This window comes from Phascolarctos cinereus, unplaced genomic scaffold, assembly GCF_003287225.1.
Source record: "Phascolarctos cinereus isolate Bilbo 61053 unplaced genomic scaffold, phaCin_HiC Scaffold_4;HRSCAF=312, whole genome shotgun sequence".
Lineage (NCBI taxonomy): Eukaryota > Metazoa > Chordata > Mammalia > Diprotodontia > Phascolarctidae > Phascolarctos > Phascolarctos cinereus.
The window spans coordinates 677,040,676-677,061,443 of record NW_027555847.1 but is presented as its reverse complement, the minus strand read 5'-3'; the positions used below and the strand labels follow the sequence as shown (position 1 = coordinate 677,061,443).

At 49.8% G+C, this 20,768-nt stretch overlaps 1 protein-coding gene across 5 annotated transcripts in view; it reads right to left on the bottom strand.

The window, feature by feature from the left end:
• TCF3 (transcription factor 3) overlaps window positions 1-20,768 on the bottom strand; it is a 102,226-nt gene that overhangs the window by 33,355 nt on the left and 48,103 nt on the right. For all 5 annotated transcript variants that reach the window (XM_021009149.2, XM_021009152.2, XM_021009150.2 and 2 more), the window contains 2 exons: window positions 8,133-8,200; window positions 3,617-3,746 (listed from right to left, as the gene is read on the bottom strand). In XM_021009149.2, coding sequence (XP_020864808.1) covers window positions 3,617-3,746; window positions 8,133-8,200 — 198 coding nt within the window. The remainder of the gene's footprint in view (window positions 1-3,616; window positions 3,747-8,132; window positions 8,201-20,768) is intronic.

The following is a 20,768-nucleotide window of genomic DNA, read 5'->3' as shown; positions in this document are numbered from 1 at the left end:
CAAAGGTCTGCTGGGCCTTTCCATCTGCCTCATAGCCGAGCCTTCCTATATCGTACTGGAATGTAGATTCCTGAAAGGCAAAGACTGGCCAGCTTTTCTATCTGTATCTCCAATACCTGGCATGTTGGAAAGTGCTAAATACTTTCCCATTCTGTTATCCATCAAGTTATAAGGAGCTAGGACCCCTGGGGTGAGTCACTTGCCCAGGGATAGCCCCAAAAGAGTGACAGAGGCAGGTTCTCCTGACTCTAGATTCAGCCCTCTCTCCAACATATCAGGCCACCTCTGTGATCCTACTGGAAACTGAATTATACTGGTCTGTCTCCCCTACTAGAATGTAAGCTCCATGAGGGCAGAGACCACATCTCTGTTATGTACTAATAAATGTCTTTTGAAAACAAAGAGATATCTTTATCTTCTAGCCTAGAGGCTGGCACATATTTCATTGGTGGGGATGTTTACTAGGAGAATAATAAGGGATACAACACTTGACCTATCTGAGTCCCAGTTTCCTTATCTGTAAAATGGGGGCTGGAGGCAGCCAATGGCTCAGTGGATAAAGCATGGACCCGGAGTCAGGAAGACTGGAGTTCAATGTAGCCTCAGATTATATGACCCTGGGCAAGTCACTTAACTCAGTTTGCTTCAGTTTCTGCATCTGTAAAATGAGCTGGAGAAGGAAATGGCAAACCACTCTAGTACCTTTGCCCGGAAAACCCCAAACAGGGTCATGAAGGGTTGGACGTGACTGAAACTGACTGGCCAACAACCAAAAAATGGGAGGCAATATTACCCTGTAATACTTAACTCATAGGATTGTTGTGAGCATCTTACAAATACACCCATATGCAAAAAAAAAAAACCAAAAAAACTTTGCAAATGTGGGCATAAATTACAAATGCTAGCTATTACCATCAATAAGTGATAGACGAAAACGGAAAATCAAAAGTGAACATGGTATAATTAGAATGGTTGAACTTGAATACATAATTCCTGGTTTGTTTGCTTTTTTTTGCAGAGGTGAGGGACTATGGATGTGGATCACTGCATACCCTTGACTCTAGCGCCACCTTCTCCATGGAGCCTTTCCTGATTCCTCTCAGCTGCCTTCCTCCTCGCAGTTACCTTGCAGGGTGAGTGAGAATGTGTGCGTGTGTGTCCTATTGTCTCATGATCAAACGTAAGCTTCCTGAGGGCAGGAACCATTTCATTTTTCTTGGTGGGTCACTGTCCAACACAGTTCCTGGCACAGGGCAGGAACTGAGTAAATTCTTGTTGGTGTCAAACTGCCTTTCCCTACCTCATCTTTTTATTTTATACTCTTTCTTCAAAAGGATGGCTTTCTGGAATGAACATGTTGGGCAAATAATACTGATAACAATTCCAACACCAAGAGTGTTTGTGTGGCGCCTTCAGGGTCACCAATATGATCTCGTTGAGTCCTCATGGGACATAAGTGCTACTGTTAGTCCCATTTTACAGATGAGGAAACAGAGACAGAGGTTGGATAACTTGCCTGGGAAGTGTCTGAGTCTGGAGTTGAACCCCAGGCTCAGAGATCCAACCCCTAGGCCACCTAACGCTGGTGATATAAAAACAAAATTACAGATATAATTTAAAATAAAAAGAAATTGGCAGTTTAATAAAGGAAAAAAAAAACCAAAAGACTGGCCCTCACGGAGCTTACAGTCTGTTTCATCTGTGTGAGTCCTACCCTTCAGAAGCACCAAGACAGAGAAAGCCCTAGTTCTGAAGCCAGGAGACTCCAAGCAGAGTAACCCAGAAGGCAGAGGGCTACTTGGACCTTTGAACCCCACCTGTGACCCTTGTGGGCCCTCCGCGGAGTCATTTCACCACTAGGAGCCTCGATGTTCTTCTCTGTAGAATGGGTTGATTATGATACTACCTGGAATGCCAAGACTTCACAGGATTGTAGCAAGGCTCAAACTCGGATGCACATCAAGTGTTTTGCAAATTTTAAAGCACTATAGAGAAACGTCAGCTATTCTCATATCTGGTCCTGACAATGCCTTTGTATGATCTCAAGCCTTACTTTCCTCTTCCTCCTCTATAAAACAAAGAAAAACCATACAAGGCGGCTTCCACGGTCCCTCCCAGCTCTGAAATCCTGTTCTGTGTTCTGATGTCTCAGCTCTGACATTCTGACTTCATCAGGTTCCCTGTGGGATCTCTGCATATAACTCCCAGATCGATCCCTCCTGCTCTGGTCTTGCTCCAAGCTGCCCGCCATGCTACCAACTGCTTATTGGACATTCCAGCTCAAATGCCCCACATTCAAACCCCTGCTTGGCATCTTCTCAAGCCCAGGCCCTGCTGAACCTCCCTGTTACTGTGTTGAGAGTCACTCAGGTGGGCAAGCATGGCTCATCCCCCACTCTTCCTTCTCACCCCACACATCCCAGCAGCTGGCCAACCTTGTCATCTCTCCCTCCTCACTACCCACCTTAGCACTCAGACTCCTCCAATAGCCCTTCAGTTGGCCTGCCTACTGCCACATAAGGTGACTCTCTTAAAGCCTGGGACTGACCAGGCCATCTCCCTATTCAGGAGATTCTGGCAACTTCCTAGAGCCTTTGGGCTCAAAGAGAAACACTTGTGGGGCACCTCCCAATCCCACTCTTCTGGCTTTCATTCTTCTTCTCCACATGCTCCATAATCTAGGGGATACTGGCCTCCTTACTGTTCCTCACACAGGACCCTAATCTCCCACCTCCAGGTTTGTACTGGCCATTCACCCACGCCTGGTGTGCCCTCCCCCTTCACCTCTGCCTGCTGGAATCAGATCAGGAGCCACTTTAAACAAGAGGCCTGACCTCCCTGGCCCCTCAGATTCGCCTCCCACTCTGGGTTCATTTCATACATGCTTAGACACGTCCAGGTTGGCTCCCCCGTTAGTGATTTCCTTGAGAGTAGGGGCCGCTGTATGGTGGTCTTTACTTTCCCAGCCATGAGCATAGTGCCAGGAACAGAGATGAACAAATGCTTACTGATGCCTTGACTGATTCTATGTTCTAGAAGATGGCTAGGGCAGAGCAGACACAGAGCTGGCCTTGGGGCCAGAAAGAACTGGGTGCAAATCCAGCCTCAGACACGGCCTGGCTGAGTGACCCTTGGCAAGTCATTTAACTTCTTGACACTCTAGGTCAGGAGTAGGGAACCTGCAGCCTCATCAGGTCCAGTCCCTGCCCCTAAGTTCTATGGCTCTTCCAAGCTGACATCTGTGTTGTATGTTCTGAAATCTCAGCCCTCAGCTCTGTTATTCTAGGTTGTATGTTCTGAGATCTCACTCAGCTCTGTTATTCTAGGTTATATATTCTGACATCTCAGCCAACTCTGTTACTCTACGTTGTATGTCTGGAAGTCTCATCCAGCTCTGTTAGTCAAATGTTGCATGTTCTGAGGTCTCACTTAGCTCTTCTATTTGATATTATACATCCTAAGGACCCTCCTGGCTCTGACATTCTCCTCAAAGGTAAGAGATTCTTCTTTCTTCCTCCAGCCCAGTATAGGTCTGGGAGACGGAGGAGAACTCAGGAAGGGTTTGTTGCCTGGGAGATTAGAGAATAAGATAATTCACCCCCACAACGCCACTCACCAAGGTTGCTGTCGGCTGCCCTCCGTCGAGGGTTGTTGGGATACGAGTAATACTGCGAGCCTCCCTTGACCCCTGTGGGGGACAGCGTGCTTGGGCTGTTGATTCCCAGCTCACTGGGCAGGAAGCCAGCCTACGACGGAAAAGAGCCATAAGATGCCCAGCCCCCATTCCCCAGGGCAGCCCCAGCCCCCCGGCTGTGGAACAAGCCCCCTTGCCAAGCACACACAGATCACCCCCAATGAGCCTGTCATCTGGCGGACACAAGGGCTCCGGGGGGGGGGGAAGCTGTGCAGCGTTCTAAAGGCAGTTGGGTGAAGCCACCAATTCCCAAGCAAGGTTACTGGGAAATCTGCCGCTGATTCAGTGTGTGCTCTTGGACAAGCCCCTTTGCCACAGTGGGGCTTGGTTTTCTCATCCAGAAAACAAAGGCTTTGGACCACGTCAATGGCTCTCAAAGGGCAGGCCCCTCATTCTCTCCTTCCCAAACTGACAAGTCTCCCCAGAGGGCCAGGAGGCTATCTCTGTGACAAAGAATAATGCAGTGCTGTGAGCAAAAAAGAAAGTTTGGGAACTGCTGGACCAGACGTGCTCCCAGATCATTTGCTGTTCTGATAATCTCTGTTCTGTGGTTCCCTCAGCTCGAAGATTCTATGACAGACCTCCTCCACAGTATAGTTTCCTTCAGTTTAAAGTGGGAATGGGGCAGCTAGGCGACTCACTAGATACAGCGCCAAGCCTGGAGTCAGGAGGACCTGAGTTCAAATCCGGACGCAGACAGACACTAGCTGTGTGACCCTGGACAAGTCCCTTAACCCTGTCTGCCTCAGTTTCTTCATCTGTACAATGAGCTGGAGAAGGAAATGGCAAAGTACTCTGGTATCTTTGCCACGAAAATCCCAAATGGGGTCATGAAGAGTCAGACAAGTTGTTGACTGTTGCTCAGTGGACCACGCAACAATTTGAAGAGAACACTATAGCTGAAACAAGAGCAGGTGCTGAGAGGCCAAGGCCTTCCGGGGAGGAGCTGGATTCCAGACTCTTGGGGAAAGCACAATGCGGCACTCTTAGGATGCAAGTTCAAATCACGCTCCCTGTCATAGAACAGACTCCCTAAAGAGGACAAGGACCCACTAAGAGGGTCATTGTAGTCGGCCTGGATCCTGGACGCCCAGGAAGGAAAAGAACAGATGTTGCCTGGGAAAGCTTCCCAAGCCTGAACCAGCAAACAGGAGGCCTGCTTCCTTATGGCAGCCTCGGCCAGTCACTTGTCTTTTCTGAGTCTGTTTTAGCGACAGTTCAATAGGGGAGGGTACCATTTTCTCCAGCATTTGAAAGATGATATAGGTGGGGACATTGGAAAAGATACTGACATGGGAGCCAGGAGGTAGGGGTTTGAATTCTGTCCCCTAAAACTTACTAGCAGGGCAGCTAGGTGACACAGTGGATAGAGCACCGGCCCTGAAGTCAGGAGGACTGGAGTTCAAATCCGGTCTCAGACCAAACACTTGACATTTACTAACTATGTGACCCTGGGCAAGTCACTTAAACCCAATCGCCTTAAAAAAAAAAACCAACACAAAAAACCCCCCCAAAAAAACCACAACAACTTACTAGCCCTATGAGCCTGGGCAAGTTATAACCCTCCCCTGAGCCTTCATCCATAAAATGGGGCCAATAATAATAAACCTTTATACAGTACTTTAAAGTCTGTAATAGCACCTATATAATGCGAAATACTTGCCTGCCTCCCTCTACAGACATGAAATAAGAAGATACTTTGTAACCCTCAAAGTATGATAGAAATGGAGTCCACTATTATTTTACGCATTTAAAACCATGATACTAAGAGGGTCGTAGGTTTCACCAGGCTGACTGCTGCCAATCCAAAAAGGTGAAGAATCCCTGATTTAATCTGACCTCTTTATTTTACAGAGGGGCAGACAGAGGCTTCAGAGAAGGATTTGTCTAAGGCCACACAGGCATAAGCAGTCGAGTTGGGCTCCCAAGCCCAGGAGGAAGGTCTTCTGACTCCAATTCTGACTGATGCTCTGCAAAACCATGCTGCTGCCTAGTTACAGGAACACAGGGAAGATTCACCGTTTCTTCTGAGTGAGAACTCCCAGTGTGGGAGCCCCCTCCCATGATGCAGATCTATTATCCTGGCTCATGGCTCTGGAACAAGAAGGGACCCCCAGTGCCATTGAATCCAACCCCTCTCATCTTAAAGATGAGGGAGCTTAGGCCAGAGGTCACACTGATGACCTCTTCATCGGGAAGAGCAAATATGGAAGCAGATCCTCTAACTCCAAGTTTGGAGTTCTCTTCTCCCTGGACCGAAGGAGTTACTGAGGCTGGGAAGTGACCTGCCGGAGGCACCCAGGTCATTTGGGGCAGAATTTGAACCCAGGTCTTCCTGACTCCAAGCTGAGTGCTTGATTCCACCTTGCCACATCATCTTTACTTATTTATTAGTACTACTGTTAGGGACCGGGACTGGGACCGGAATGGTGATTTCATTTAAGCGCAGGGAACTCCAGGGTAAGGACGTCCCCTCCACCAATGCTGGCTGGCACCTTCTTACTGCATGGGTATAACCCATGTCAAATTGCTTGCCTTCTCAAAGGCAGAGGAGGGAAGGAGAGAATTTGGAACTCAAAATTTGGAAAAAAAAATGTTAAAATTGTTTTTACATGTAATTGGGGAAAAAAATTAAGAAATAACAACAGCAAAAAATGAAAAGAAACTTAGAGTCTTAATTGCCTGGAGCACTGAGTGGTCAAGTGAGTTGGGAGGGGTCACATAGCCAGGATGTGTCAGAGACAGGATTTGAACCCAGATCTTCCAGGGTTCAAGGCCAACTATCCACTAAACCTTAGAATAATAACAGCAACAATAATTATTATTATTATTATTGCTACTACTGCAACAAATAATGACATGAGTGATGATGTTCTGGACAACTGCAAAGGATCATGAATGCGAAAGCCCACGGCTCTGGGTTCTGAAATGGGACCAGGGTGATTTCCCATCATTTTGGGGGGGCAGAGAAGGAAGATCTCCCTGCTATCCAGCCCTTTCCCAGCCCCCAAATTCAAACCTCTGCCAAACGACAACATTAAAAATAAAAAAATCCCCCCTCGTCGGCCTTTGGCACCCGTCCCGCTGCTATTTTCACAGCTTTGGCGGTAAATTAAATTCACTGCGGCCGGCCCTGGAGCCAGCGCAGCTGGTGTAGCAAAAGGAAACATTCTCCATTCAGAGGAGAGGAAATTATGACAAATTTGTGCAAAATTAAAACATGGGCTTAAAAAAAAAAGGGAAAGAGGGAGAGAAAACGCTACCCAAACCCCACCCTGCAAAGAGCCAAGCAGACAAGACAGGAAGGTGAGGCTGGGCCAAGGCAAAGGGCACCAGGAGATGCTGCTGGCTGCTGTGGCTTCGACAAGCCCCTCACACGCCCCCCTCATCTGGCTACTTTCAAATCTCCAAGAATCCTGTCTTCCCCTAACACTGTGGTCAGCGGCCATCTTCGGTTCCAATATCTGTTCCTCTCTTCTAAGGTTCCTTCCAGATTTAACATTCTTTGTTCTTGGAGCAAAGATCCCTCCCAGCTCTGACCTCCTGTGTTCTAAGGGCCCTCCCAGCTCTGACACCCTGTATTCTAAGGGCCCTCCCAGCTCTGACACCCTGTATTCTAAGGGCCCTCCCAGCTCTGACACCCTGTGTTCTAAGGGCCCTCCCAGCTCTGATACCCTGTGTTCTAAGGGCCCTCCCAGCCCTGACATCCTCATCCTATCTTCTCAGAGCCCTCCCAGCCCTGACATTCTGTGTCCAATGATAGGTCCCTCCCAGTGCATGAGCTAATATGCTTTCCAACTCTCACATTCTACATTCTAAGTGTGGCAAATCGCTTTAAAGAGGCCATTTTAGAAACCTGGCAAACTCTCATCTCCTCATCCAAGGGCCCCTGATTTGAGCAACACGACCACTGGCTCCCAATTCTGGCTCAGGCAGCTCTGTACTTATTCCAGTGACCCCCTCACCCCCACTTCCTTGGTTCTATTCCAAGCTCCATGTTGGACTGCTCAGCTCCTGGGAAGAACTCAAAAATAGGAGGAATGATCATTCTCCCCCTCCCCAAAGTCTTGGAAAATCTGCATCTGGGCTGTTTCTGGTGGTTGGGAACCTGAAGCCAAGAGGCCCAATTAGGCTCCTCCTCGTCCCAAAGAGGAAGGAGCCAGGACCTGATGGTCCTTCTCCTTGGACCATCCCAGGCCACCACCTGCTTCACCACCCCAGCACCAATAGCCTCAGGGCCAGCAGCCCATTTTGTGGGAGGGAATAAAGGTGTCAGTCCAGCCCCTGAGCCCCAAGCCCGGTTTTCAAATTGTCCTCCTGTCATTCTGTACTGTGCAGGGCTCAAGATACAGGGAACAGGCAGTCCTGTTCCCCCCACCCCCCACCCCACCAATCAGGCAAACTCTTCAGATCTATTGTTTCTTCTCCTGTCACTTACCTGACTAAGTCCAGGCATCCCAGGGTCTCTCCCAAAGGCCGAGTATGAGGCTCTCTCGCTGTTCTTCCCTAGAGGGGAGTAAGCAAGTTCCCAGGTAAGTATCAGCAGGCAGGACCAGGCCGCCTGGTTATGGCAAGGCAGGCCAGGTTGGTCTGAGGACTAGGAGAGAGGATCCTTCCTCATTCTAGGGGAGGCTCATGATCAGAATAAGGACTCATCTGAGTGAGCCCTTCCACCCTCAGGGAGCATCAGTGGCTTGTCTCTCCACTGTCACACAAATGGCTTTTACTCTACCTACCCAAGCCCAAGGTCAGAAGTGGATGCCACCTACAAGGGGAGTCAGAACACTCCCCCCCATTAGCTTTAGTCTCAGATTTGCCACTGATGCTCCCATGAGTCACTTTAAATCACTGCCCCTCTCTGGACCTCAGGTATCCCCATCGGTCTAATGAGGGAGGTTGGACAAGATAACTTCAAAGTCTTCCATGTCCTAAGGGCCCTTCCAGCTCTGACATGCTGGGTTCTAAGGGCCCTGACAGTGTGTTTTAAGGGCCCTCCAAGCTCTAACATTCTATGTCCTAAGGGTCCCTCAGCTCTGTGTTTTAAGGTACAGGCTAGAGAAAGTGGAAGAAAGGCAGAACCAGCTGGGGTCCTACTCTATATCCCCTGTGCCCACTTCCTTCTCTTTTCAAATTGTCAATGAGGACTTGTGGCTATGGCAACCTATTATCTCAAGACACAAACCAAAGCAGGAAATCATCAGCAATAGGTCAGAAGACACACACACACACACACACACACACACACACACATATAATTACCTTATTCAGAAGGTACAGGACAGGTAAGGGAGGATGGGATGGGTACATGAGGAACAGTAAGAAGTTATGCCCAAGTAAGGCTACCCAGGACCCAAATGCCAGGAACGAGGCAGAGACACAAGTGATCCTGCCATTGGCATATATTACAGACCACTTAGGCGGGAAGAGATGAGGAGTTTAGGAAACCCGACTGCAAGCCTGGCACAGAGAGTGGTGATAAAGGCACTTCAATTACTCGGACATTTACCAGAGCCCAAAGCAGAATGGCTCATGGTTTCTTGGTTCACCTTAATGAGAATTTCATTCTAGAAAAGGTAGAGGAAATTGAAAAGGGAACTGGGATTTTGGACCTAATTCTGACCCACAAAGAACTGGGTCCTGGGGGTGGAAAAGATGGGCCTTCTGGGGGTGGGAAGATGTGAACACACTCTCTTAAGAGTTTGTAGTAACAAGTAGCAGATGAAAGCTGGGGGCCATCTTACAGCACCTTTGATTTGAGGAGAGCAGGTTTTAGGAGGTACCATGAAAATTTGCAACCCACATGGACTAAAATTCTGAAGGGGGAAGGAAGTCAATGAAGAAGGAATGCGAGGGAAACCAGAGAATGAAATTCTGACAGAAGACATGGAGAGAGACAACTTAGATGAAAAGGAAAGGTGTGTGTAGAGGGTGTTTATAAAAAGACCAATGTGGATACCAAGGGGACTCATCAAGCAGGATGGGGTCAAAGACATGGCATAGATGATGGAAGCTAGGGCAGAAAAGGGACCATTCATGTCAAAAGTCAGGGGTGCAACGGTCTGTAAGCTTGAAGCATCAGTGTGATATGGCAGCTTAGTTTTCGATAAGGAAGGAAGGAAGGATGGTGATATCCAGGACTAGGGAGGTAATAGGGTTAGGGTCCTGTGCCCTAGTCAGACCGAATTGTAGGATGGACACTGTAAGCTAGAGATTGCCCAGAGGGAAGCAACCCAGATGAATGGTCTGTGATCAGGTCATAGGAGCATCAGCTGAAGGAACTGGAGAAGTTTCACCTAGAAAAGAGGTTACTTGGGAGAAGAGGAATGGTGGCTGTCACACACGGAAGAGAGAAATGACTTGACCCCACAGAGCAGGGCCAGGAGCAACAGCAGAAGTTGAAATTCAGTTTGGCATGAAGAAAAACTTTCTAACAGTCAGCTCTCTCTAAGTCCAATGGGCTAATCTGGAGGGTGATGGGTGGTGAGGGCTCTCACTGAAGGGCCTGAAGGAAAATGTGGATGAGCTCCTACTGGGAACTGTTTTCTCAGGTAAGGTTGGCACTAGAAGGCTACTGAAGGCCTTTCCACCTGGGATTGGGTGACTTGCCTGGCAGAGGGAGGGAGAGAGGGAGAGAGGGAGAGAGGGAGAGAGAGAGAGAGAGAGAGAGAGAGAGAGAGAGAGAGGAGAGAGGGGAGAGAGAGAGAGAGAGAGAGAGAGAGAGAGAGAGAGAGAGAGAGAGAGAGAGAGAGAGAGAGAGAGAGAGAGAGAGAGAGAGAGAGATACCCAAATAACGGAGCTCCCATACCATACCTCTTAGGACAAATCCTACTGACTGAGACCCCTGGGGCAGTAAAGCACTGGACTGGGGGGTAGTCCTCTGGTGCTGGATGGTGCTTGGAGGGGGATGGGGAGCCCCTCCCCCTTACTCACAGGGCAGCCAGGACTCCTGTTTTCAATCTATACCACATGATTTCATCTCCCTTTTCCAGTTTGAATGGGCTTCAGAAAATTGGGGGGGGGAGGTGATGCTAAAAAGGAAAAGGGGAAGAGAAGGCCTTATAAGAGTAGAGAGGGAGAGGGGGAAAGGGGAGAAGTGGGCACATAAAGGAGAAAGGGAATCTGAGAGATGGGAAAAGAAAGCAGGGGCAGGGAGAAGAGAGGGAGAGAAGTCAGGGGACGGAGAGGAAGAGGTAGAGATGTGGGAGAAGAGGAGATGTAGGAGAAAGGGAAGATGGAGACAGGAGAGCCGGGAGCGGCAGGAAGCTAGGGGAGGCAGCTCCCATTTCTTCCAAGTCTACTCTGAGCTCTTCTCACGGATAGCCAGGTGTGCCACCATGGGGGGAAGGCAGAGGCTCCTGAAACTAGACCGAAAAGCGTCTTGGACCCTGTGACACCAGGGCTAATTTCCTAGTCAATGAACCAAGAGAGCTGGAGGAAGCGGCATCTTGCTTAGCCCAGAGTCTGATGGATATCGGAAATCGAGTCGCAAAAGCGCAGTTCCTGCCCACTCCCCCCATTGCCAGGTCAGTCAGCTGGGTCTGAGGTCTTCCCAGGAGCCCTAGGAGACATGGGGAAAGGACGAGCTTTCTGCCTTCCTCAAGCCCTCACCAAGGGAGGAAAGAAACTGACTGGCTGAAGTCTGGTCACTCTATTCAGGGACCACTGGCCCAAGCTGAATCCCCACCTGCGCTGGCAAACCATGAGCTTCCAAAAGAAGAGGAAAAGGCTGTGTGGTCTTTGGTGAACCTTAGGGGGCCTTAGGACCTCCAACGGGACAACGGGACATCAGAGATGGGCTAACCCACGACCGCAGAACAGCACGAGCACATTGTTCAGTCTGCCACTTAGGGAAGGAATCCCTTCAAAAACATCCTTGAAAGTGTTCAACCAGCTTCTGCCCAATCACTTTCAACGACAGGAAGCTCACTACCTCACAAGGCAGCCAAACATCCTGTCCTTCCAAGGCGAAATCGTTCCCAGTGGGATAGGGATAATTTTACAGAGAGAAGGAAGAAAGCGGGGAAAGATGAGAGGGACTTGGTGATTTGGTGATTGCCGAAAGGTCATAAAGGCAGGCAGGATTCAACCCCAAGTCCCTCCCCTCCAAATTCACTCCTCTTTCCCCCATGCCACACTGCCCACTGGCCCCTGGACGTGGGGTCTGAGCCACATTCCCGGCAGCACTGCACTGGGTCAGTTGCAGTCTCCTTCCTCCCTGTAGGACAAGGGAGAAGGGTTTCTGAGACAGCTGGAGCTGCGAGAGGGGATGGGCTTCCGACGTGGGCTCTCCCGGAGAGAGGCTCACGGATCTGCATGGGACAGCGCCAGCTATCAGCCACCTCCTAAGTAAGGCTGGAAAGAGCTACTCATACTGTACGGCATTGGGGAAAGCACCCTACACCCACTGGCAGAGTGGGTCAAAGCAAGTCCCCATTTTTCCAGCATTTTTAAAGGTTTACAGATAGCCCCGTGAGGCAGGAGCCAAGAGATCTGAATGTCATTAAGCCTGGATGATTAATTTGGGGAAGACATTCCTGTTCTTTGAACCTCAGTCTGACGCTGCTCGGTCGTGTCTGACTCTACGTGGTTTTCTTGGCAAAGACACTGGGGTGGTTGGCCATTTCCTTCCCCAGTGTGCGCCCGTTTTACACAGGAGAAATGGAGACCAACAGGGCGAAGCGTCTTGCTCAGGGACATACATCTAGTAAGTGTCTGAGGCCACATCGGAACTCAGATCTTCCTGACTCCAGGCCTGGTACTCTATCCACTGAGTCACCTAGCTGCCCCTTACCTCACTTTGGCTATCTGTGAAATGAACAGATCAATACCTACACCATGCACAGGACCACTCAGAGTCAAGTGCATTAATGTGAATTATTAATATTAATAACAACAGATAGCACGGAGTAGTGGCTAAAGCCAGCCTCAGTGTCAGGAATACCTGGGTAAGGCACAGTCCCAGGCAGACAGCCAAGTCTCAGAGGGCATTAGATGAACCTCCCTGCTCACCCATCACCTTTTGTTTGGGACTGCATCTCCCTGTCTTGCCCAGACAGGAAGCCAAGTGGCCCTTCATGGGCCCAATCCCACTACTTTGGCCTGCTTCAGTTCTGGCCTGGGCTGGCTGTTAGGGAGCCTGACCCCCCCACGCTGGGGGGCTTCACCATATTAGCAGAGACTCTCTTCAGTTCGGCTCATTCTAATGCAGAACTCCCTGACCTCAGCCTGCATGCTGGCACGTGTGTGCCACCACTCTTGGCCAAGCCCACCATTTTGTCCAGAGATGTTCTTTAACCTGCCCAGTATCCTGAAGGTTGTCAGAGGTCAAAGGAACCTAGCTCCTCTGACTCTAGGCTATCCTGACTCTTATCCCAGGCAACTAAGACAAAGCTGCTAAATGAGTGCCAATCTGTACTGGGGGAGGGAGTTTCCTAACTGGATCAATGAAATCACAGGACTGATCACTCCCCCCCAAATTAATCAATATCATTAATGATATCATATAGTACAACCACCAGTCTTTGTTTGCTTGTTTGTTTTTGCTTTTTAAAACCAAGGCCTTTGGGTAGTGATGCATCTGCCTACTCTTCTGGTCCATCTACCGGTCTCTGTCTAGCCTTCCCCCGCCCCCCCCCCCAATATCAGGGGCCCTCTGTGGAGGGTACAGAGCTGCCTCCATCAGGAAGTAAGGACCAAACCCAAGTAAAATAATAAAGAAATAAAGCCATCAGGGACCTTATCTTATCTCTATTCCCAAGGGCCTAATGGGCCTGGGCCTTAGCCAGGGGTGGTGGGAGGGGAGGGGGTAGAGGGAGGGGGAGGGGAAAGGAACCGATCCCCTACTTCTTCAGCAATAACACACCCCCCTGATACTGTGTGGGAAGCAAATTTGTTTTTACCGTTTCGAAAGCTGGAAGTCGATGGAGTGTTTAAAACTTACTGGGCAGATTTGCATTTTTAAGTGGCTGGGGGAAGTGGGGGGGGGGTTGTGGGGTGCAGAATGGATTGCTGGGAACTCGGTTTATGATTTCTCTGCTGACCCGGTGTCAGACACATGCCGCCGCCACAGCCTTACTGTACCCTGAACCCGAGCCCGGCCTGGTTCCTGGGTGGGGTGCTGGGCTTGGTACATGTGCCAAGATACAAGGTTCTAGCACCCATAAAGTGTTCCCATTGATATGACCTTTCTCTGAAAGCCAATCCCAGCCCCCACCTTCTTAGTAGAGGGGAAAGAATAGAGGATTTGGGAGTCAAGGGAACAAAATTCCAATCCTCATTCTGCTGTGTGATCCCATGGGCAAGTTGCTTAATATCATGGGGCCTCCATTTTGGGAAGCATGTGGAACCTATGATGCTGTCCATCATGATCTCTCATCTCCCTGTCCAAGGAGGGTGCCTAGGGTTGCTTTGAGACAAGGTCACCCATCACAGGAGTAAGAGGCACTTCCCAAGTTGCCATGTGCTCCTGGGGCACCAAGCTTCTACCATTGCCAGGACCAGCTCTATGTCCCAGGGCTTCATCCAGCCCTGACAGGCCATGTTGGGCCCAGGAGCAGCAGCAGTACCGACCCAAAGGCTCCGAGATTAGAGCTGAGAGGGACCTCCAAGGTCTTCTGGTCCAACCCTCCCCCCCTTTTTAACAGAGAAGAAAACAGGCCAAGAAAGGTTAAGTGACAAGTTCAAAGTCCCACCAGTCGCTACGTGTCAGAGAGGGGAATTTGAACCCAGATCCTCTGATTTTCTCACTGCGCCACATGGCATCTCACAGGTAGCAATAATTCCCATTTCTATAGATCTCTGAGGTTTGCAAAGTACCAGCTTCACAACATCTTTGTGAGGTAAAGGGCCCCAGTATCTCCATTTTACAGATGAGGGAACTGAGTCTCGTCATCGTGCAGCTAGCAGGTACCTGACGTTCAACCTGAGCCCTGTTTCCCTAAGCTATGCATTATGCCATACTGACTACATTCTATGCTCTAGGGTCCCTGCCGGCTCTGACATTCTGTGATTCAAGGTCTCTCCAAACTCAGAATTCTATGTTCTAGGTTTCAAAATCCCTTCTAGCTCTGACATTCCACACCAGAGCCCCAGCCAGGAGTCTGGGGAGGGGCACCATAAAATGCTGCCTGTCTCAGGAAGCAGACATTCTCCTATAAACTGCCCTCCCCACAAGGGGACGCCCAAAGCTTTGGGGGTGAACTAGCCACCCCCTGGGCCAAGACGACACACAATGAAACTCTGTCTCTGATGTCAGGGTCACTAGAGAACTCCTTCCTGATATCCCCTGCCACAGCTGCAGCCTCACACAATGGCTGGCATACAGCAGGCACTTCATAAATGCTGGCCAATTGACTGACTTAAGGAAAAATGACCAAGCCTGGCGTGGCTCTTTCTTTAGACTTGCTGAGCATGGAAAAAAGGAAACATAAGATATAAGAGCTAGGAAGGACAGAAGGAAGGAGAGAGAGAGAAATGAGAGAAACAGGGGTTTTTGGTGTTGAGTCATTTTAGTCCTGTCCAACCCTTTGTGACCCTTTTTGGGGTTTTCTTGGCAAAGATACTGGGTTGTTTGCCATTTCCTTTCCAGTTCATTTTGCAGATGAGGAAACTGAGGCAAACAGGGTTAAGTGACTTGCCCAGGGTCATACAGCTAATAAGTGTCTGAGGACAGATTTGAAATCGGGCCTTCCTGCCTCCAGGCCTTGCGCTCTCTCCACTGCACTAAAGAACAGAAGTAGAGAGATATATACAGCAATTGATGGCTGGCTGGACAGACCATTTATTAAGCACCTACTGTGTCCCAGGCACTGCCCTAAGCTCTGGGGATAAAGCTTGCTACAAGAAAGAAATTCAAGAAAACAAGATGTCTTCTGCCCTCAAATAGCTTACATTCTAACAGGGAAAGTCAAATTAAAAAGAGCAGCTGGACAATGGGCAAAGGGAGGCAGGAGGGTCAGATCAACCACCCTCTCATTTTCTATACCGGGAAACTGAGGCCCAGGAAAGAGACTTGCCCAAGGTCACATGGATAATTAACTAGTAGCAAAGCTCAAACACAGAATCTTAGAGCTGGACCAAGAGCACACCTTGTCCCTCCCTGCTAGATGATTATGTCTCAGAGAAAGGTGTGTACACAGGTTAACAAAGGGAGAATTTGAACCTAAGGCCTCTAACTCCAAATGCAATGCTCCCTCCTCCACTGTCACCATGATGGCCTCCTCCCAACTTCTAAAGCTCCACAGACCCTCTAGTTTTCCATCAGAAGAATGTCTAACTTCTTGCCTGCAGCTCCCTCTAGAACAGTAGTCCCGTGGCCACATCTCAGAAAGGCTGGGGCGTACAATGAGAAGAGCGCTGAATTTTGGGTCAGAACCTCACCTCTGCCCCCTTGCTAGAGTGACCCCAGGCAGGTCAATTAATCTATCTGGGCTTTCTTCCTTTATAAAATATGGGGGGAAGGCCTGGCTTGGCCTCTGAGGTCCCTTCCAATTGGGAATCAATCTACCATCCCATGAACCACCACCTCTGGGTGAGAGAAATGCACATATTCAAAGATCAAGTCTTTGGGAGGTTCCCTAAAAACTCTCTCCAGTCCCACCATTTTACAGATGAGGAAACTCAAAGGGGGAAGGGATTTACTCAGTCGTGTTGTGGTTCAGTCATTTCAGCTGTATGTGACTCTCTGTGACCCCATCTGGAGTTTTCTTGGCCAAGATACCGGAGAGGTTTGCCATTTCCTTCTCCAGCTCATTTTACAGATGAGGAAACTGAGGCAAACAGGGTTAAGTGACTTACTCTAGGGCCACACAGCTAGAAAGTGTATGAGGCCGGATTTGAGCTCAAGTTTTCCTGACTCCAGGCCCAGAGCTCTATGGACCGTACCACCTAGCTGTCCCCCTTCTCAGTCATACAGTGAGCCGATGGCACAATCAGAACTAGAATCTAGCTCTTCTGACTCTGAGGCTGCTAGGTGAAGCAAAGGACAGAGAGCTGGGCCCGAAGTCAGGAAGACCTGAATTCAAATGTGACCTCAACTTACTAGCTTGGCGACCCCGAGTAAGTCACTTGTTTGCCTCGGTTTCCTCAACTGTAAAAATGGTGTGGTAGTTCCGAGGACCAAATAAGATAATATTTGTAAAACACCTAGCAGAGTGCCTGGCACGTCGTAGATGCTGTATGTTTATCCCCTCTCATTCCTGGGTGCTTTCCACTTCACAGAGATGGATCCCAGGTATTAGACAGTCAGGGATGTCAAGAAAATGCTGCCAAACAACCTGGAGCTTGGGCAGGACAGTGTAGTGGACAAAGCAGTGCACCTGGAACCAGAGGCCCCGGGTGCCTTGGCCAGGCCCCCAACCTCTCTGGGCTTTTCCCCCCACTCCGTTCCTCCTCAATGTCCCCCGTCCCTCCCAGTTCTAAATCTAATCATCAGCACGCGCCTTTTCTGGTCTTCTCTCCCACTCCCCTTTGACTCAGTTTCTGACTTAAGAAAGATGACAGGGCTGAGTGAGGTTGCGTGGGCTGTACCTGCCAATGCATCACCTCAGGAGAGCAGGTGTGGCCACGGCTCTCGGGGCCCTGGGGAAGGAGGGAGGGGATACCACACACGGCTAACCTACAATTGCTCCATCCATGGGGGCCTCTTGAGGCTCCTCCTCCCTCCTCTTTCTGCTCCCTGGGGTCCTGAACTCCACCAAGCTCCACTTGTACACTGGGAGCTGGGCTGAGCTCTCCAGGGAGCCCCCAGGCCCATAAAGGTGGCACCGGCAGAGGCCTGGAGGGGCTTAGGGATTCGATTAGCTGGTGACGGCCTGGGTGAGGGAGGGAGTGCCTGAGACGCACACCCAGATAGAATAGCCACTCTCCTTAATAATTTTTTTTTAAAAGGATGTAAAGATGTGACTATTGACAACCGAGGCTTCACGGGCAGATTAAGCCATTGTCCGGGACACACCCCATTCGTTGCTGCGCACAATACACACAAGATTAGAAACCTGCCTCTGAAAAGAAGCTAATTACTAGAAATAATTAACTAGAAAGAAATCTGTTATGGTTTATCAGTTTCCCTGCTGTTTCAAGCGTCCCATTCCCTCCTCCCCACCCCCTACCCTCCTGCCGCCGCTGGGGAGGGGACGCCATCAGGGCGACAAATTTCAAGGATTCAGTTTTTTCTGAAGAAGGAAAATTCCCCTCACAGTGTATGGACACGTGTGTTTGGGTCAGGCTGTGTTTGGGAACAGTGAGAGACCAAGGCTTGCATAAGTCAGTGTGTATACTCATATACACATGGGTATTGAAGATGTCACCAGATCCAACCCAGTTACCTGTGTAGGAATGAAATCCGGAGAACGGATGGAGGAGAAGGCGGCAATACTCAGGGTCCTGCTAGGTTCTAAGAGGCAGCCCTGACCTACCAAGCCTCTACCAAGCACCCCTTTGGTTAAATTATGGCCTTAACAGGTACCAGTTTGGATTTGGCAAAAGGGCCACACTTGAGGACCTAGAGGGCCACAAGTGGCCTCGAGGCCCCACGTTCCCCACCCCTTGTAAGCAAACCACTGCTCCTTATCCAAGAGTCAGTTTCCTCATCTCTGAAATGGGGACACCAGTCAGTGTTCTTTCTCTCACAGAGCTGTACGTGAGGAAAGTATGGGAGTTAATATTCTTGCCAAAGAAAGAGCTGCAGTTCTACCCTCTCCTGGAATCCAATCCAATCCAGATGAACCTGTAACCCAGACCCGGCTCTGCTCAGGGGATGGTGGATACTTCTACAACTGCTCTCTTGCACCGTCACTCCAACTTCTGGGCCCCATATCCTGCTCTTCTTTCCCAAGCAGTCCACCCTGAGGTTTCCCAGCAGGATCCTGGAAGAAAGACAACCTAAGGGATCCTAAGGGATCAGAGGATGAGCTGGGAGCCCAGAAGGAAGAAGCAATCCCTCTCTGTTTGCCCTAACAAGGACCATAAAGGTGATATTAAAATGGGTGCTAGGTGGGACAGTGGACAGAGTGCTGGGCTTGGAGTCAGGAAGACGCATCTTCCTGAATTCAAATCCAACCTCGGACACTTACTAGCTGTGTGATCCTGGGCAAGTCACTTCACCCTGTTTGCCTCAGTTTCCCCATCTGTCAAATGAGCTGGGGAAGGAAATAGTAAACCATCCCAGTATCCCTGCCAAGAAAACCCCAAATGGGATCACAAAGAGTCAGTCACGACTGAAAAACAACTAGTCGGAGCAGCCTTAGGATCAAAGCTCTCACTTCTATAGGGTTTGAGCTACTAACAATGACCCTGTGAGGCAGGCAGGGTGAGAGCCGTTTGAGAGACAGAGAAACCTGAGGCTCAGAGAAGAAGTGAGCTGTTCATGGACAAAGAGCTACCAAGCATTGGCTCAGCCACTTACTCCCCAGGGTGGCCTCTGTCAAGCCATCCCCCACCCTGCCCCCAGTCTGTGAGCCTCAGTGTCCTTATTTGTAAAATGAAGGAGAGAGAGTTTGGTTTAAACAACCTCTAAGGTCCCAGCTGGGCTTAAATCCTTTGAAAACTTTTGAGATCTTTCCCTTTCCCTAACAAGTGACGGAGCTTGAGTTTGAACCCAGGTCTCTCGGCTCCAAGGGAAGGGCTGTTTCCAGAACACACATGGCTCACGGCAGCCCAGGAATAGCGACATGCCTGCCCCAGGAGACCTGGGAGGGGCATACTGTGACAAACAAGTGTCTCAGATGAGGAAACAGGAGCCTTTGGTGTGTCACTGACTTAAAATGTGCTTTGACACTCTTCTCTCCCTCTGTGGACCTCAGTTTCCCATTCTGTAAGAGGGATTGGGTAAGGAGATGCGGGCAGATGGGAGGATGGATGTAGAAGAGCTGCATAAATGGGAGGGATTCTATCAAATATTGCAGCAGAGAAAGAGGCCAGGCTTGGGAGGGCACAGGGGACCCTGAGCCCGCAGCAAGCACTGGGCTGGGCTACGGTGCTTCAGGCTCAAACCTCTCTCTACCTCTGCTGCTCTTGTGATGGCGCCATGAGTCCCCAGCTCTTCCCAGGAGGGGCAGAACGGACGGCATTATTAGATATGATTAGCATTACTGCATTATACTTATTAATACATTCCCTCAAGGGGGCCTCCTGGGAGCTTGGTCGCCATCATATCAACAGCAGCCACTGCTTTCCCAGGGGCCTTTCTGGCTCAACTCTTGTATGGGTCCAATCAGTGATTCTATCCCTTCTTCTCCAGGACTCAGACTCAGGCTCAGGGTGGGAGAACCCCAACACTGCCAATGGAAATGGAAAGGACCTGGTGGTCTGAGCACAGCAATGCAGGTGACTTTTGGTTACCTTGGGAAAGTCATCGTTCCCTCTGTGCCTCAATTTCCCTATGTTTAAAATGAGGAATCAGGATAAAAAGATATATGATGTGAAAGGACTTCTGGGCCTACGCTGTCCAACCCTCTTATTTTACAGATGAGGAAACTGAGGCCCAGGGAGGTTAAAATGACTTGTCCAAGGAGAGATTTGAATCCATGTCATCCAACTCAAGAGTTAGTCTTCTTTTCACACAGTTCTGACATTCTGTCCTCTAAGGGCTCTCTCAGCTCTGATATCCTGTGTTCTAAGGGCCCTCCCAGCTCTGACATCCTGGGTTCTAAGGGCCCTTCCAGCTCTGACATCCTGGGTTCCAAGGGCCCTCCCAGCTCTGACATCCTGGGTTCCGAGGGCCCTCCCAGCTCTGACATCCTGGGTTCTAAGGGCCCTCCCAGCTCTGACATCCTGTGTTCTAAGGGCCCTCGCAGCTCTGACATCCTGTGTTCTAAGGACCCTCCCAGCTCTGACATCCTGTGTTCTAAGGACCTTCCCAGCTCTGACATCCTGTGTTCTAAGGCCCTCCCAGTTCTAATGTTTGATGGTCCCATAAGATGTCCCCTGGAGACAGAGCTCTGGCTGAGAGGGCAGAATTAATGGCTGTGCACATATGGAAGAGGGCTGGAGCCACATGTGAGGGGACTAAGAGGGCTGAGGCAAGTGTGATTACTTCAGGGGTGAATGATAAGCCCACAGGGGCTACGTTCTGATA